Source organism: Talpa europaea, assembly GCF_964194135.1.
Source record: "Talpa europaea genome assembly, chromosome: 1".
NCBI lineage: Eukaryota > Metazoa > Chordata > Mammalia > Eulipotyphla > Talpidae > Talpa > Talpa europaea.
The window spans coordinates 61,755,376-61,773,612 of NC_140073.1; the positions used below are offsets into that span (position 1 = coordinate 61,755,376).

Below are 18,237 nucleotides of genomic sequence, written 5' to 3' on the forward strand. Positions count from 1 at the left end.
AGTAAAGACATAGAGAAATTGAAGACCTTATGCATGGTTGGTGGGAAATTAAATGGTGCAATCACTATGGAAAACACTATGAGTGTCCCTCAAGAAATTAAAAATTGACATATCTATGATCTAGCAGTCCCCCTTCTGAGAATGTAACCAAGAAACGTAAAGCAAGGACAGTAAAAGGTACTCCATGTTCATAAAAGCATAATTCACAATAGGCAAAAGGGGAAAACAACCCAAATGTCCATCAGTGGATAAACAGATGTTTACTTTTAACATAAAATGGAATATTATTCAGCCTTATTAAAGGCAGTTCTGAAGCATGCTGCAGCATGGATGAACTTTAAGGACATTAAGTTCAGTGAAATAAACCAGTCATGAAAAGATAAATACTATATTATTCCATTCAAATGAGGTAGAATTGTCAATATCATAGAGACGGAAAGTAGTTTGGTAATTACCATGGATTGGGAGAGGAGAGAATGGGGCTTTTTAATGGATGTAGCGTTTCACTTTGAGAAGATGAAAAGTTCTGGAGATGGATGGAGGTGATGTTTTGTACAGCAATGTGAATGAAATTAATGCCACTGAACTATACACTTAAAAACAGTTTAAATGGTAAATTTCATATTTGTATATTTTATCAAAATTTTATTAAAAATTTTTCAAAGGAAAAAAAAAGAAAAATCAGATATAACAGACGAATAAGATGAAAAAGTAGAAATAACAGAAGAATAAGCGAAAAGGTAGAAATAAAAGAAGCATATGCCGAAAAGGGAGAAATGACAGAAGAATAAGTTGAAGAAGAAACAGAAGTGGCAGAAAACGAAGAAGTAATTGAAAAAGGAGAAAATGCAGACGAAACAGAGGAAGATGAAGAAGGAGAAGAAGGAGATGGAGAAATACAAGAAGAACAAGAAGAACTAGAACAAGAAGTAGAAATAGAAGAATAAGACGAAAAATGAGATATAACGGAAGAATAAGCTGAAAAAGTAGAAATAACTGAAGAATAAGCCGAAAAGGTAGAAATAACAGAAGCATAAGCCAAAAACGCAGAAATGACAGAAGAATAACTGAAGAAGAAACAGAAGAAGCATAAAACGAAGAAATAATTGAAATAGCAGAAAATGCAGAAGAAACAGAGGAAGATGAAGAAGAAGAAGAAGAAGGAGATGTAGAACTACAAGAAGAAAAAGAAGAACTAGAAGACAAGAAGAACGAGAAGGAGAAACAGAAGAATAAGACGAAAAAGCAGAAATAACAGAAGAATAAGCTGAAAAAGTAGAAATAACAGAAGAATAAGCAAAAAAGGTAGAAATAACACAAGAATAGCTGAAGAAGAAACAGAAGAAGCAGAAAACGAAGAAGTGAGTGAAAAAGCAGAAAATGCAGAAGAAACAGGAAGATGAAGAAGGAGAAGAAGGAGATGTAGAACTACAAGAAGAACTAGAAGAACAAAAAGAACAAGAATTAGAAACAGAAGAATAACACGAAAAATCAGATATAACAGAAGAATAAGCTGAAAAAGTAGAAATAAGAGAAGAATAAGACAAAAGGGTAGAAATAACAGAAGAATAAGCTGAAAAGGGAGAAATGACACATAGATTAGCTGAAGAAGAAACAGAAGAAGCAGAAAACGAAGAAGTAATTGAAAAAGCAGAAAATGCAGAAGAAACAGAGGAAGATAAATAAGAAGCAGATGTAGAACTACAAGAGAACTAGAAGAAATAGAAGAACAAGGAGAAAGAGAAGAAAAAGACAAAAAAGCAGAAATAACTGAAGAATAAGCTGAAAAATTAGAAATAACAGAAGAATAAGCAAAAAAGGTAGAAATAACACAAGAATAGCTGAAGAAGAAACAGAAGAAGCAGAAAACGAAGAAGTGAGTGAAAAAGCAGAAAATGCAGAAGAAACAGGAAGATGAAGAAGGAGAAGAAGGAGATGTAGAACTACAAGAAGAACTAGAAGAACAAAAAGAACAAGAATTAGAAACAAAAGAATAACACGAAAAATCAGATATAACAGAAGAATAAGCTGAAAAAGTAGAAATAACAGAAGAATAAGACAAAAGGGTAGAAATAACAGAAGAATAAGCTGAAAAGGGAGAAATGACACATAGATTAGCTGAAGAAGAAACAGAAGAAGCAGAAAACGAAGAAATAATTGAAAAAGCAGAAAATGCAGAAGAAACAGAGGAAGATAAATAAGAAGCAGATGTAGAACTACAAGAGAACTAGAAGAAATAGAAGAACAAGGAGAAAGAGAAGAAAAAGACAAAAAAGCAGAAATAACTGAAGAATAAGCTGAAAAATTAGAAATAACAGAATAAAAAGCCAAAAAGGAAGAAATAACAGAAGCACAAGACGAAAAGGCAGAAATGACAGAAGAAAAATCTAAGAAGATACAGAAGAAGCAGAAAACGAAGAAGTAATTGAAAAAGCAGAAAATGCAGAAGAAACAGAGGAAGATGAAGAAGAGGAAGAAGGAGATGTAGAACTAAAAGAAGAACAAGAAGAACTAGAAGAACAAGACGAACAAGAAGTAGAAACAGAAGAATAAGACGAAAAAGCAGAAATAACAGAAGAATAAGCTTAAAAAGTAGAAATAACAGAAGAATAAGCCAAAAATGTAGAAATAACAGAAGAATAGCTGAAGAAATAAAAAAAGAAGCAGAAAATGAAAAAGTAATTGAAAAAGCAAAAATGCAGCAGAAACAGAGGTAGAAGAGGAAGAAGAAGAAGGAGATGCAGAACTACAAGAAGAACAAGAAGAACTACAAGAACAAGCAGAATAAGAAGGAGAAAAAGAAGAATAAGATGAAAAAGCACAAATAACATGAGAATAAGCTGAAAAAGTAGAAAAAACTGAAGAATAAGACGAAAAGTTAGAAATAACAGAAACATAAGGCGAAAAGGCAATTATGACAGAAGAATAAGCTGAAGAAGAAACAGAAGAAGCAAAAAATGAAAGTAATTGAAAAAGCAGAAAATGCAGAAGAACAGAGGAAGATGAAGAAGAAGAAGAAGGAGATGTAGAACTACAAGAAGAACAAGAAGAACTAGAAGAACAAGAAGGACAAACAGACTAATAAGACGATAAAGCAGAAATAACAGAAGAATAAGCTGAATAAGAAGCAGAAGAAGCATAAGTAATTTAAAAAGCAGAAAATGCAGAACAGAGGAAGATTAATAAGAAAAAGGAGATGTAGAACTACAAGAAGAACTAGAAGAACAAAAAGAACAAGAAGGAGAAACAGAAGAATAAGACGAAAAAGCATAAATAACAGAAGAATAAGCAGAATAAGTAGAAATAACAGAAGAATAAGCAAAAAAAGTTAGAAATAATAGAAGCATAAGCCGCAAAGGCAGACGTGACAGAAGAATAAGCTGAAGAGGAAACAGAAGAAGCAGAAAACGAAGATGTAATTAAAAAGCAGAAAGTGCTGAAGAAAGAGAGGAAGATGAAGATGAAGAAGAAGAAGAAGAGATAGAACTGCAAGAAGAACAAGAAGAACTAAAAGAACAAGAAGAACAAGGAGTAGAAAGAGAAGAATAAGACGAAAAATCAGATATAACAGAAGAATAAGCTGAAAAAGTAGAAATAACAGAAGAATAAGCCAAAAAGGTAGAAATAACAGAAGCATAAGCCAAAAACGCAGAAATGACAGAAGAATAACTGAAGAAGAAACAGAAGAAGCATAAAACGAAGAAGAAATTGAAAAAGCAGAAAATGCAGAAGAGTGGAAGATGAAGAAGAAGAAGAAGGAGATGTAGAACTGCAAGAAGAACACGAAGAACTAGAAGAACAAGAAGAACAAGAAGTTGAAACAGAAGATTAAGACGAAAAAGCATTATTAACAGAAGAATAAGCCGAATAAGAAGCAGAAGAAGCATAAGTAATTTAAAAAGCAGAAAATGTAGAACAGAGGAAGATGAAGAAAAAGAAAAAGGAGATGTAGAACAACAAGAAGACCTAGAAGAACTTGAAGAAAAAAAAGAACAAGAAGGAGATACAGAAGAATAAGACGAAAAAGCAGAAATAACAGAAGAATAAGCTGAATAATAAGAAATAAAAGAAGAATAAGACAAAAAGGTAGAAATAACAGAAGCATAAGCCGAAAAGGCAGAAGTGACAGAAGAATAAGCTGAAGAAGAAACAGAAGAAGTAGAAAACGAAGAAGTATTTGAAAAAGCGGAAAATGCACAAGAAACAGAGGAATATGAAGAAGAAGAAGAAGAAGAAGAAGGACATGCAGAACTACAAGAACAAGAAGAACTAGAAGCACAAGAAGAACAAGAAGAACAAGAAGTAGAAAACGAGAATAAGACAATAAAGCAGAATTAACAGAAGAATAATCTGAATAAGAAGCAGAGCAAGCATAAGTAATTTAAAAAGCAGAAAATGCAGAACAGAATAACATGAAGAAGAAGAAGAAGGGGATGTAGAAGTACAAGAACAACAAGAAGAACTAGAAGAACAAGAAGAACAAGAATTAGAAACAGAAGAATAAGACGAAAAAGCAGAAATAACAGAATAAGCCAAAAAGGTAGAAATAACAGAAGCATAAGCCGAAAAGGTAGAAATGACATAGGAATAGCTGAAGAAGAAAGAGAAGAAGCAGAAAACGAAGAAGTAATTGAAAAAAAGAAAATGCAGAAACAACAGAGGAAGATGAAGAAGGAGAAGGAGATGTAGAACTACAGAAGAACACGAAGAACTAGAAGAACAAGAAGAACAAGAAGTAGAAACAGAAGAATAAGACGAAAAATCAGATATAACAGAATAATAAGCTGAAAAAGTATAAATAACAGAAGAATAAGCCAAAAAGGTGGAAATAACAGAAGCATATGCCGAAAAAGCAGAAATGACATATGATTAAGCTGAAGAAGAAACAGAAGAATTAATTGTAAAGCAGAAAATGCAGTTGAAACAGAGAAAGATGAAGAAGAAGAAGAAGAAGGAGATGTAGAACTACAAGAAGAACTAAAAGAACTAGAAGAACAAGAAGTAGAAACAGAAGAATAAGACGAAAAAGCAGAAATACCAGAAGAATAAGCCAAAAAGCTAGAAATCACAGAAGCATAAGCCGAAAAGGAGAAATGAAAGAATAAGCTGAAGAAGAAAGAGAAGAAGAAAACGAAGAAGTAATTGAAAAAGCAGAAAATGCAGAAGAAACAGAGGAAGATGAAAAAGGAGATGAAGGAGATGTAGAACTACAAGAACAAGAAGTAGTAGAAGAACAACAAGAACAAGAATTAGAAACAGAAGAATAAGACGAAAAATCAGATATAACAGAAGAATAAGCTGAAAAAGTAGAAATAACAGAAGAATAAGAAAAAAAAGGTAGAAAAAACAGAAGAATAAGCCGAAAAGGCAGAAAACAGAGGAATAAGCTGAAGAAAAAGAGAAGCAGAAAATAAAGAAGTAATTGAAAAAGAAGAAAATGCAGGGGAAACAGAGGAAGATGAAGAAGTAGGATATGTAGAATTACAAGAAGAAAAAGAAGAACTAGAAGAACAAGAAGGAGAAACAGAAGAATAAGACGAAAAAGCAGAAATAACAGAAGAATAAGTGAATAAGTAGAAATAACAGGAGAATAAGACAAAAAGGTAGAATTCACAGAAGAATAGCTGAAGAAGGAACAAAAGAAGCATAAAAGGAAAAGTAATTGAAAAAGCAGAAAATACGGAAGAAACAGAGGAAGATGAAGAAGATGAAGAAGAAGAATGAGATGAGCTACAGGAAGAACAAGAAGAACTAGAAGAACAAGAAGAACAAGAAGGAAAAAAAGAAGAACAAGACGAAAAAACAGATAAACAGAAGAATAAGCCGAATAAGAAGTAGAAGAAGCATAAATAATTGAAAAAGCAGAAAATGCAGAACAATGAAGATGAGGAAGAAGAAGAAGGAGATGTAGAACTTCAAGAAGAACATGAAGAACTAGAAGAAAAGAAGTAGAAACAGAAAAATAAGACGAAAAAGCAGAAATAAGAGAAGAATAAGACAAAAAGCTAGAAATAACTGAAGCATAAGACGAAAAGGCAGAAATGACAGAAGAATAAGCTGAAGAAGAAACAGAAGCAGAAAAAGAAGAAGTAATTGAAAAAGCAGAAAATGCAGAAGAAACAGAAAAAGATGAAGAAGAAGTAGAAGGAGATGTACAACAAAAAGAAGAATAAGAAGAACTAGAAGAACAAGAAGAACAAGAAGAAGAAACAGAAGAATAAGTTGAAAAAGCAGAAATAACAGAAGAATAAGCTGAATAAGTAGAAATAACAGAAGAATAAGCCAAAAAGTAGAAATAACAAGCATAAGCGGAAAAGGCAGAAATGACAGAATAATAAGCTGAAGAAGAAACAGAAGAAGCAGAAAACGAAGAAGTAATTGAAAAAGCAGAAAATTCATAACAGATAAAGATGAAGAAGAAGGAGATGTAGAACTTCAAGAAGAACAAGAAGAATTAGAAGAACAAGAAAAACAAGAAGTAGAAACAGAAGAATAAGACGAAAAAGCACAAATAACAGAAGACTAAGCCAAAAGATAGAAATAACAGAAGCATAAACCGAAAAGGCAGATGACAGAAGAATAAGGTGAAGAAGAAACAGAAGAAGCAGAAAACGAAGTAATAATTGTAAAAGCTGAAAATGCAGAAGTAACAGAGGAAGATGAAGAAGAAGAAAAAGGAGGTATAGAACTACAAGAAGAACAATAAGAACTAGAAGAACAAGAAGGATGAACAGAAGAATAAGACGAAAAGGCAGAAATAACGGAAGAATAAGCTGAATAAGTAAAAATAACAGAAGAATAAACCAAAAAGTAGAAATTACAGAAGCATAAGCCAAAAAGGTAGAAATGACAAAAGAATAAGCTGAAGAAGAAACAGAAGAAGCAGAAAACGAAGTAATTGAAAAAGCAGAAAATTCTGAGGAAAGAGAGGAAGATGAAGAAGAAGAAGGAGGAGATGTAGAACTATAAGAAGAACAAGAAGAACTGGTAGAACAAGAAGAACAAAAGGAGAAACAGAAGAATAAGTCAAAAAAGCAGAAATAATAGAAGAATAAGATGAATAAGAAGCAGAAGAAGCATAAGTAAATGAAAAAGAAGAAAATGCATAACAGAAGATGAAGAAGAAGAAGAAGGAGATGTAGAACTACAAGAAGAACTAGAAGAACAAGAAGAACAGAAGTAGAAACAGAAGAATAAGACGAAAAAGCAGAGATAACAGAAGAATAAGCCACAAAGGTACAAATAACAGAAGCATAAGCCGAAAAGGCAGATATGACAGAAGAATAATCTGAAGTAGAAACAGAAGAAGCAGAAAACGAAGAGATAATTGAAAAAGCAGAAAATGCAGAAGAAAGAGAGGAAGATGAAGAAGAAGAAGGAGATGTAGTACTAAAAGAAGAACTAGAAGAACAAGAAGGAGAAGATGGAGAAAATAAGAATAAGATGAAAAAGCAGAAATAACATAAGAATAATCTGAAAAAGTAGAAATAACTGAAGAATAAGCCCAAAAGTTAGAAATTACAGACGCATAAGCCAATAAGGCAATAATTACAGAAGAATAAGCTGAAGAAGAAACAGAGGAAGCAGAAAACGAAAGTAATTGAAAAAGCAGTAAATGCAGAAGAAACAGATGAAGATGAAGGAGAAGAAGAAGGAGAAGTAGAACTACAAGAAGAACAAAAAGAACCAGAAGAACAAGTAGAATAAGAAGGAGAACAGAAGAATAAGACAAAAAGCAGAAATAACAGAAGAATAAGCTGAATAAGTAGAAATAACAGAAGAATAAGCCAAAAAGGTAGAAATAACAGAAGCATAGGCCGAAAAGGCAGAAGTGACAGAAGAATAAGGTGAAGAAGAAACAGAAGAAGCAGAAAACGAAGAAGTAATTGAAAAAGCAGAAAATGCTGAAGAAAGAGAGGAACATGAAGAAGAAGAAGGAGATGTAGAACTAAAAGAAGAACAAGAAGAACTCTCTCTTCCTCTTCTTCCCCTCGGGGGAAACCCAAATCTTCCACCGGCACACGCCTGCACCCTCCTCTCGCACTCACAGCCCCAGCGGCGTGGCTGTGCTCCCGCAGACGCCCTAGACGGAGGGCCGGGGTCCATGTCAGGGGAGGGCACCCCCTGTAAGCCAGGGACAAGCGGCGACTGCGGCCGCTTACAAAACTGCAGGCACACAGGCCAGCGCGGAAAGCCCGGGGCAACCCAGCACCACTCAAAGGGGAAGAGTCCACACCTGGCCCAGCAGCGCTGATGAGCCCCAGGCTCCGCCCCTGGCCGGAGCCTGACCCCGCCCACCCGACTCTGGCTGCGCAAAGGTGCACCTCCTAGGGCCGCCGCTAGGCGGCGCTGCTGAGGGGTTTCTGGGACCCTCAGCCCCCACCGGTCTGGGGCCACACCTGCACCAATGGGGGTACGGTATTGTCCTCCCCAATGGGGGAACGGGGACCTCTTCCCTTTCACGGAAGACGAAAACTTCCTCCCGGGGCACGTCTGTACCCTCCTCTCGCACTCAGAGCCCAAGCGGCGGGGCCGTGCACCCGCAGACGCCCTAGACGGAGGGCCGGGGTCCCGTTCAGGGGAGTGCACCCCCTGGAAGCCAGGGACAAGCGGCAAGAGCGGCCTCTTCCAAAACTGCAGGTACACAGGCCGGCGCGGAAAAAAGCCCCGGGCAAGCCAGCACCACTCAAAGGGTAAGAGTCCGCACCTGGCCCAGCAGCGCTTAATGAGCCCCAGGCTCGGCCCCTGGCCGGAGCCAGACCCCGCCCCCCGACTCTGCCTGCGCACAGGTGCAATTCCTTGGGCCGCCGCTAGGGGGCGCTGGTGAGGGGGATCGGGGACGCTCAGCCCCCACCTGGATGGGGCCACCACTGCACCCATGGGGGTACGGGATTGTCCACACCCATGGGGGAACGGGGCCCTCTTCCCCTTCGCGGAAGACCAAACCTTCCTCGCGGGGCACGCCTGCACCCTCCTCTCGCACTCACAGCCCCAGCGGCGGGGCCGTGCGCCCGCAGATGCCCTAGACTGCCGCGGACCAGCACAGCAGTAGACGATGAGGCCAACTCAGGGTTGAGAGAAGCGTGCAGGGTGGTCAGGGCGTCGGCGAAAGAAATGACAAACAGACACACTTCAAGAGTGAAAATCTGAGTGTAATTTTATTTAAGTTTGTGACCAGTATATATATGTTTTCCCAAAAGCACAGGAATGAATATCAATAAAATTAGCTTGCTCATGGGCTCAGTCTATTACCATCAGGGAGGTGATCTACATAACAAACAATGACCATTATAGAAGAAAGGAGGAAGTTTAGAAAGACAGATAAGGGATTAAAGTTTGTAGTTCTAGGAAGACGGGATAAGATTTTTAGCATTCTTGTAGTGGTTCTTGGTGGTCGTTGTCTTTTGATAAGCTTCTGCCTTTTCAGGGAACTTCCACTGCACTTTCTCTGCTTCAGGCTGTTCTCCCCCCGCGCGCTGGTTGCCCAGCCAGATCTAGGGACCGTGGCGAAAGCCATTCCTAAAGATCACTGCGGGGGGAGGTGCAGCAGGTAGGGTTTTGCTGTTCTCTCCCTGCGCGCTGGTTGCCCAGCCGGACCTAGGGACGGTTAGCCCTAAAGGTCACTGCAGGGGGAGGTGCAGCAGGTCCCCCTTTGTTTTTAGAAGGGAGCTGGAAGGTGTACATATCTCGTTGAAGACGATGAATGGACCTGTGAAGTAAGCGGGCACAGAGGGGAAGGAGAAAACAAAGTAACAGGACGAGTAGGGAAAAAACAATAAAAGAGAGAATGAGATGATACCAGTGAGTAGAGGTCAAAGATTGGAGAGTGGAAGCTAGAGAATGAGCAAAGGAAGAGAGTGAAGTGTGCAGATGAGACTTAGTGACAGCAGAAATTTCAGCTTGGAGAGACGAAAGGTCATGAGAAAGGTCATTGTCTTGCCAGATGTCCAATAGGTGATGTTTGGTAAGATTCCAGTGTAAGGAAGAGTTATAATGTAAAGGCGTAACACAAATGAAATGAAACTGAACATGGCAACGAGTAGACAGTTGTTGTTTGAGAAGTTGAACCTCATTGCCAATAGCAATAACAATTTCTTCCAGAGCATTTAACTTTCTTTCTAACTTATAATCAATGTCCCGCTGTATTGCGAGCGCATGGGCACGTTTTTGGTAAGGTCATTTACAAAAGAAGCTGTCTTAGCTTCCTGAATTAAAGCAACAGAGGAAGCAGTTAAAGAGGTAACTAAGGAAATCAGAGCGGCAATGCCTAGAATAAGGGTAACAATAAAACGTTTAGGACGAAGAAGAGCATGTACCTCATCTAAAACTTGCATGGCAATATTATCATACCAAGGCATATCATGTAAATCAACAGGTAACATAACATAGGAGGGTCTTTTGAGCAAGACCACCACAGGATATAGACGAACAAGAGAGGGGATAATACAATTAGTAACAATGCAACTGGAACAATGAATGGAGTAAGAAGTCCCATGCGATTGAATGCGTGTAGCTGAGGCATTCCCCAGAAGTATAGCGAAGGGGTATCCAACGTAGGCATGCACTGGGGTCTTAGTGGTGTCCTGTCCAGGTTGTTTGAAGTGTACATCAAAGGCAGCGAAAAGACGAAAGAGTTCAGGCTTTATGACAGAGCTTTCTGTTCAGGGAACCGGGTTATTCAGTCCTGCCAATGGAGGCAAACTTTCTCATCATTTTCAGAGGTGTCTGGAACCCTATGAACAAAGCAGCGGTTTCTCCACATTTTAGTTTAGCTCTATGTCAACTCCCTGGAAGAATTGTACTCAAAGCCGCACAAAAGGTTAGCTCTGCTAGAAAAAGAAAAATATACATATATATATAACATTGCTGTAGAGTGTGGTCAGTCAAAACAAGAAAACTTTGTTGAATAAAGGCAAAATGTAAAAACATTTTCAATGTTATGCCAAACAAAACAGTAAAAATCAGGTTTATATCCAACAGTCTATACAGTCCTTTGTAGAAAGATTTTTACTCTCAAAAGTTCATCATTTTGAATCAATTGAGGCCTTTTCTTCTTATATTGTGTAGAAACAAGTGCTGCAGACATTAAATCATTGAAGTATATAATATTTCAAGGCAACAATAATCATTGACAATTTACATATATCAGGTATTGAAAGATTTTGTTTTAGAAAACCAATGTTAACATTTTTGTACATATTAGAGTTTTACCATTTTTTCAAGTGACAGTGGTTTTCTTGTAGTGTAACTTTACCAGGTAAACTAGATAGGATAAATTTATCTAATGTCCTTCCCAGGAGGAAAAGGAGAAAGTTTGTGGAGTATCTCTAAAGCTCTGCTGAGGTTCCACAAAATTTCCATTAATTGGTTAAATGACAGGCTACCAAATTTTACTTTAATTTAGATTTTTGGGATGCTGTGTCATAAATACTTGGAAAGCAGCAAAAACAACCATATTTAATTTTTATAAAAATTATAGCCCTGAGTATAATATTGACAATCAAATCATAACCTTTAATTTTCATCTCAAAAATCTTAGTTTTTCAGACACTAAAAGACATTATGTACCCAAAATCATTAACCTAGACAAGAGCCAAGATTATACCCAATGTTAGTGTATAAGTACATGTTTTGAAACAACCCATTAGATTAAAACTCAGTTATTATTAACCAAAAATTATTTTAGCTAATGTGTTCCCAAAATACTAAAATAATATAAATCATTTGAGTATACAAAATTTGTTTTTTGTAAAATTTCTTTGAGATTTTTAACACTTTCCTTAGCCTTGTTACTTTTTAATTCTTTTAGACCTTCAACATTTGCTTTCACTTATCACTTTACTTTTAGGACCATTAAAATATCTATTTTTAATATATGTTTTTCTTTGTAAACACACATTTTACATTACATCGATTTAGGATTGTCACATCTTTCACTAACAGTAAGGCATTATAATACTGTTATTTGTTTGTACTAGATGACTTAAATGTGAACACACAAGGTAATATGACATTAGAATTTTTAGGTTTCACAAATAGGTTCAAAAAGTAAACCTGAAAGTTTAGTTGTAGTTTTAGTTTCTGTTATGACTGGAATTCCATTTTGCATGGCTGTTAATAACATAATGGCACATACCTAGGTTTTTCTAGGCTAGCTAATAAAGAAGCAATTAGGCAAATTAATAAAAACAAACAAACAAAAAAAATCAGAGCACCATATAGATACTATGTACATTTTGCACATAAATGTGACTCAGTAGGAAGGACAAAAGTACCTTTTATACCAGAAATTTCTTTTTGAAATAAACACATTTAAATAAAGTATTCATAACTTTAAGGCATATATACTTTGAATTATATTATAAAATGTAAACTAGTTTTTGTTTATTAAAAAATTGATTAAGATCTTTAAGATTTGTTTTATGATAATTTATAAAGGCGCCATTTATAATTAGTCCTCCGGAGGTAAAAAACAAAACAAACACAAAGACAGACAAACAGATACAGAGATCTCTTGATAACATTTAAAATTTTGGCCGTGTATATATTTTGAAACAGTTATTTTAGCAATGTGTGAAGATACTGAGGTTTTTAATGAGTTAACAGCTAAAATCTGTACACAGAATAAGTGTCTAATCTTAATTATTACCAAAGACCTTGGGCTCGAGACCACAGTAGTCACAGCAGTTTTTACTAATTTTTTTTTTGATAAGAAAATATTTTTGGAGTTTACATTTTTAAGAAATGATTATATGGCTTTAGGTTGCTAACACATTATGTCACTGGGAATGGTCATATTTTAAAACATAAAAGAACACTGTTATCTTGAGAACAGGAGAAGAGGTAAATTTTTACAGTCTGCCTGTAAAATTTGAGGTTTAGAATTTAGCTCAAAAATGTCTGTATCATCACTTTGTTTTACCAGGTTAGTTTGTTTTAACAAGAAACTTAATCTTTTACAGGTCCAATAAGTAAAATTAAAAGCTTTTATTCAACCAATAAGCATTTTGTATAGCTTGTTAGCACCGTCAAAAGTAACTCAGCAGTTTTTTGCCTAAGACAATTTAGACTTTAAAATCAGAGAAACACAGGGAAATGGAACTTTTTTTGTAGAATGAACCAAAATAGTTATTTAAGGTGGATAATAGAAAGGTTCAGTCCTCCACAGCAGTTAGGTAGTAGAGACCTGTCAGTGATCCCAACACTGGAGAAAAAGTCCAGGCAGCTGCTTGTTGAGATCAAGGGCAGCCTCCACCAGCCCACTGCAGTGGGTTTATACTATTTTAATAAAAACCTTTTATTTAGATTATAGTCATATAGTCTCATACATTCATATTTAACCATTTTTTATTACTTTAACAATTGTGAATGAACTTTGAATACTATTATTTATAAATGCCTTATTTATTTATTTATTTATTTATTTATTTATTTTTGAAGAAACAAATGGCAAAACTTCATGGGGGGGAACCTAGCCTCCTCCCAAAATAATTAACAGGAAAAGATTGGAGCATTTTTGTTTTGTTTTATTTAAGATTATGGCACATTATCTTTTATTTGTTTTTGCGTTGTTATTTTTATGTCAACAATTTTAGCCAAGTCCGAGCTGGAAATTTGGGCTGGATTTTGGAATGGTCTCATAATTGGGAACCGATGCCTCTGCAAAGAGGTCAGCATTGGCTCTAGAATCAACTTTTGGCTTTTGAAAAACAATTTTACTATCCCAAGAATCCTGATCACTTTCTGTAATACTGCAGGCTATTTTTTATTTTACCTTTTGTTTTGCATATTTCATTTTGCCTCCAGCCAGGCAAAAACGACCTATCTGTTTAGGCAATTGTTTTATTAACACGGGGCTGTCAGCTGAGTCCTCTTTGATGTTATTTAGGGATACAGACAGCCATAAGTTTTTGAGTTTTTTATTTATTTATTTGTTTGTTTGTTTATTTATTTATTTATTTATTTATTTTTTACAGACCCTTGATCTAGTGCCACGGGGGATGCATTTAAGCAATCTTTAATGTAATGTTGAAGCATACCAGTTTTTCTTATAGGTCTAATTAGTTCTTTACAGAGGGAATTAGCATTTTCCCATGCAAGTTGTTTAAACAATAAATCTCGTGCTCTGGAGGATGGAAGAACCTTATTCAGAGCAGTTTCTAATCTAGCCACAAAATCCTGGTACATTTTATCCTGGAGTTGGTGTATATCAGTGAGATTAGTGGGTTTGTACTCAGGTGAAGGAAGATTTTTCCATGAGGCAACTGATAGTTTATTAATTTCAACTAGGACATCTTTTGGAAGGGCAGCTTGTCTGCGTACCTCAGCATATTTGTCTGTTACCATGAACATAGAAAGGGAAATTTTGTCAGCCTTGACCTCATTATCATGGTTGTTAAGGAAGGCATGTACTTGGTCCTCATATTCCATGTGAAATAATACATACATTCCTGAAGGAAGAACAGCCTTGGCAAGATTTTGCCAATCATAAGGGGTCATCCAGGTGGCCGATAGCATGTCAATAATTTGATAAGTATAAGGGGAGTTATGACCTGTTGTCTGAACAGCTAACTGTAATTTTTTAAGAGTTTTTATGGGGATGGCCTCCCATGAAGGGCCTTAATCAGCGCGAGACAAAGCCGGAGGTCCGGCAATGGGAAAAGTAAATGAAAAATCTCCTTACTGGCCTTTTTTGCTAATCCTAAAATGCCACCTAGGGGCCCTTGATGGGCTTTGATATGATTAGGATTATTATGTAATGCAATTTTAGGTTTGGTAACAACTGGAAAAAGGTTAGCGGGTGGGCGGGAGGGTTTATCATTTTTGAAAGTTAATTTATCTAGCGTTTCAGTATATTCATGATCATTAAACTCATCCTCTGACTGGGAAAGGGATTACTTTGATACGGGAGCAGAGGCTTGAGTGAATAATGCCGTGTTTAGATCATTATTGTTTTTAGGATTATCCTGAAATTCATCCTGTTGGCCTTCCCACAATTCTGCCTCAGTGGCATCAACCAACAAATCTCTAATTTGTACCTACAAGGACAGAGCCTGTCTCGGAACCTGAGATGGTCCATGAAGGGCATAAAACTCTCTCACTTCTTTTCCTACTTTCTTCCAAGTTTCCAGTGACAAACTACCTTCTTCTGGAAACCACGGGCATACCCGTAATATAAATTTATAAAGTTGCAGTAGAGCTTTCTTATTTACTTTAATACCTCGTGTTTCAATCATATTTTTTAAATATAGATAGAAAAAGATTTTTGTTTTTGGTCTCGTGGTGCTTTTGTTCACTCAAGCAAAGATTTCTTTCAACTGTGCTGTCCGGCCCGTGTCCCTCGCGGGAACTTGCGGAGGCGTCTTAGCTAAGGTCTGTCTGTATAAGTCCCGGACCAGGCTACTCCGAAGAGCAGATGACCATTATGCAGTATGATGTTCCTCCACGGGAATCGCGGGTGCAGCCCACTCAGACTCCGTAGCCACGAGGCCGTGGAGCCATATTCATACACTCTCACACACACACAGCACCACGAGCATTCACTCTTAGAAAAACTTTTCACTATTTTAAACTGATCACCCTTTATCAGCAAGCTCCAGACGCTCCAGTGAGGATCCTATCCCTGACTGTTTAAAAGAGGGTATTTTAAGGGAATCACATTCACACTCACACACGCAAGAAGGGAGATAGCTTACCCAACACGATCTCTTCGTTACTCACCTCTTCTTTGGGTGGAAGACACAATGAAATGAAATGAAATGTCGGGGGCCCACGTTCGGGCGCCACCTACCGCGGACCAGCACAGCAGTAGATGATGAGGCCACCTCAGGGTTGAGAGAAGCGTGCAGGGTGGTCAGGGCGTCGGCGAAAGAAATGACAAACAGACACACTTCAAGAGTGAAAATCTGAGTGTAATTTTCTTTAAGTTTGTGACCAGTATATATATGTTTTCCAAAAGCACAGGAATGAATATCAATAAAATTAGCTTGCTCATGGGCTCAGTCTATTACCATCAGGGAGGTGATCTACATAACAAACAATGACCATTATAGAAGAAAGGAGGAAGTTTAGAAAGACAGATAAGGGATTAAAGTTTGTAGTTCTAGGAAGACGGGATAAGATTTTTAGCATTCTTGTAGTGGTTCTTGGTGGTCGTTGTCTTTTGATAAGCTTCTGCCTTTTCAGGGAACTTCCACTGCACTTTCTCTGCTTCAGGCTGTTCTCCCCCCGCGCGCTGGTTGCCCAGCCGAATCTAGGGACCATGGTGAAAGCCATTCCTAAAGATTACTGCGGGGGGAGGTGCAGCAGGTAGGGTTTTGCTGTTCTCCCCCTGCGCGCTGGTTGCCCAGCTGGACCTAGGGACGGTTAGCCCTAAAGGTCACTGCAGGGGGAGGTGCAGCACTAGATGGAGGGCCAGGGTCCTGGTCAGGGGACGGCAGCCCCTGGTAGCCAGGGTCAATCAGCGACCGCGGCCTCTTCCAAAACTGCAGGCACACAGGCCGGCGCGGAAAAAAGCCCCGAGCAAACCAGCACCACTCAAAGGGGAAGAGTCTGCACCTGGCCCAGCAGCCCTTGAGGAGCGCCAGGCTCCGGCCCTGGACGGAGCCTGACCCCGCCCACCGGAATCTGGCTGCGCACAGGTGCACTTCCTAGGGCCGTCGCCAGGGAGCGCTGGTAAAGTGGTTCGGGGACCCTCAGCCCCCACCGAGCTGGGGCCACACCTGCACCCATGGGGGTACGGGATTGTATTCCCCCATGGGCGAACGGGGGCCTCTTCCACTTCACGGAAGCCCAAGCCTTCCTTCCGGGCACGCCTGCACCCTGCTCTCAGACTCACAGCCTCAGAGGCGGGGCCGTGCGCCCGCAGACGCCCTAGATGGAAGGCCGGGGTCCCGGTCAGGGGAGGGCACCCCGTGGAAGCCAGGGACAAGTGGCGACCGCAGCCTCATCCAAAACTGCAGGCACACAGGCCGGCGCGGAAAACAGGCCCGGGCAAGCCAGCACCACTCAAAGTGGAAGAGTCCGCACCTGGCCCAGCATCGCTGATGAGCCCCAGGCTCCGCACCTGGCCGGAGCCTGACCCCGCCCACCCAACTCTGGCTGCGCACAGGTGCACTTCCTAGGGCCGCCGCTAGGGGGCGCTGGTGAGGGGGTTCATGACCCTCAGCCCCCACAGGGCTGGGGCCACCCCTGCAACCATGGGTTACGGGATTGTCCTCCCCCATGTGGGAACGGGGCCCTCTTCCCCTTCGCGGAAGCCCAACCTTCCTCCCGGGGCATGTCTGCACCCTCCTCTCGCACTCACAGCCCCAGCGGCGGGGCCCTGTGCCCGCAGACGCCCTACACGGAGGGCCTGGGTCCTGGTAGGGGAGGGCACCCCCTGGAAGCCAGGGACAAGCGGCGACCGCGGCCGCTTCCAAAACTGCAGGCACACAGGCCGGCGCGGAAAAAAGCCCCGGGCAAGCCAGCACCACTCAAAGGGGAAGAGTGCGCACCTGGATCCGCCCATGGCCGGAGTTGAACCCGCCCACCCGACTCTGGCTGCGCACTGTTGCACTTCCTAGGGCCGCCGCTAGGGGGCGCTTGTGAGGAGGTTCGGGGATCCTCCGCCCCCACCAGGCTGGGGCCACCTTGCAACCATGGGGGTACAGAACTTTCCTCCCCCATGGGGGAACGGGGCCCTGTTCCCCTACGCGGAAGCCCAAACATTCCTCCCGCAGCATGAACAAGAAGTAGAAACAGAAGAATAAGATGAAAAAGTAGAAATAACAAAAGTATAAGCCTAACAAACAGAAATAACAGAAGAATAAGCCGAAAAAGCAGAAATAACAGAAGAATCAGCTGAAGAAGAAGCAGAAGAAGCAGAAGAAGAAGTAATTGATAAAACAAAAAGTGCTGAAGAAACAGATGAAGATGAAGAAGTGGAGGGTGATGTTGAACTACAAGAAGAAGAAGAAGAACTAGAAGAACAGAAGAACAAGAAGTAGAAAGAGAAGAATAAGCCAAAAAAAGCAGAAATAACAGAAGAATAAGACGAAATAGCAGAAATAAGAGAAGAATAAGCCGAAAAAGCAGAAATAACAGAAGATTCAGCTGAGGAAGAAGCAGAAAAAGCAGAAAGAGGAAGTAATTGAAAAAGCAAAAAATGCAGAAGAAACAGAAGAAGATGAAGAAGAAGAAGAAGGAGATGTAGAACAACAAGAACTATAAGAACAAGAATAACAACAAGAGGAAAGA

General features: G+C 39.2%; 1 protein-coding gene across 1 annotated transcript; it reads right to left on the reverse strand.

The window, feature by feature from the left end:
* Positions 1-395: 395 nt before the first annotated feature.
* On the reverse strand, positions 396-16,757 carry LOC311183445 (uncharacterized protein; the record flags this gene model as incomplete). Its single annotated transcript, XM_084252822.1, has 3 exons — positions 396-917; positions 4,988-6,433; positions 16,740-16,757. 2 exons carry the CDS (start codon positions 16,755-16,757, stop codon positions 5,066-5,068), a joined length of 1,386 nt encoding a protein of 461 aa, XP_084108948.1. The 3' UTR covers positions 396-917; positions 4,988-5,065.
* Positions 16,758-18,237: the final 1,480 nt, after the last annotated feature.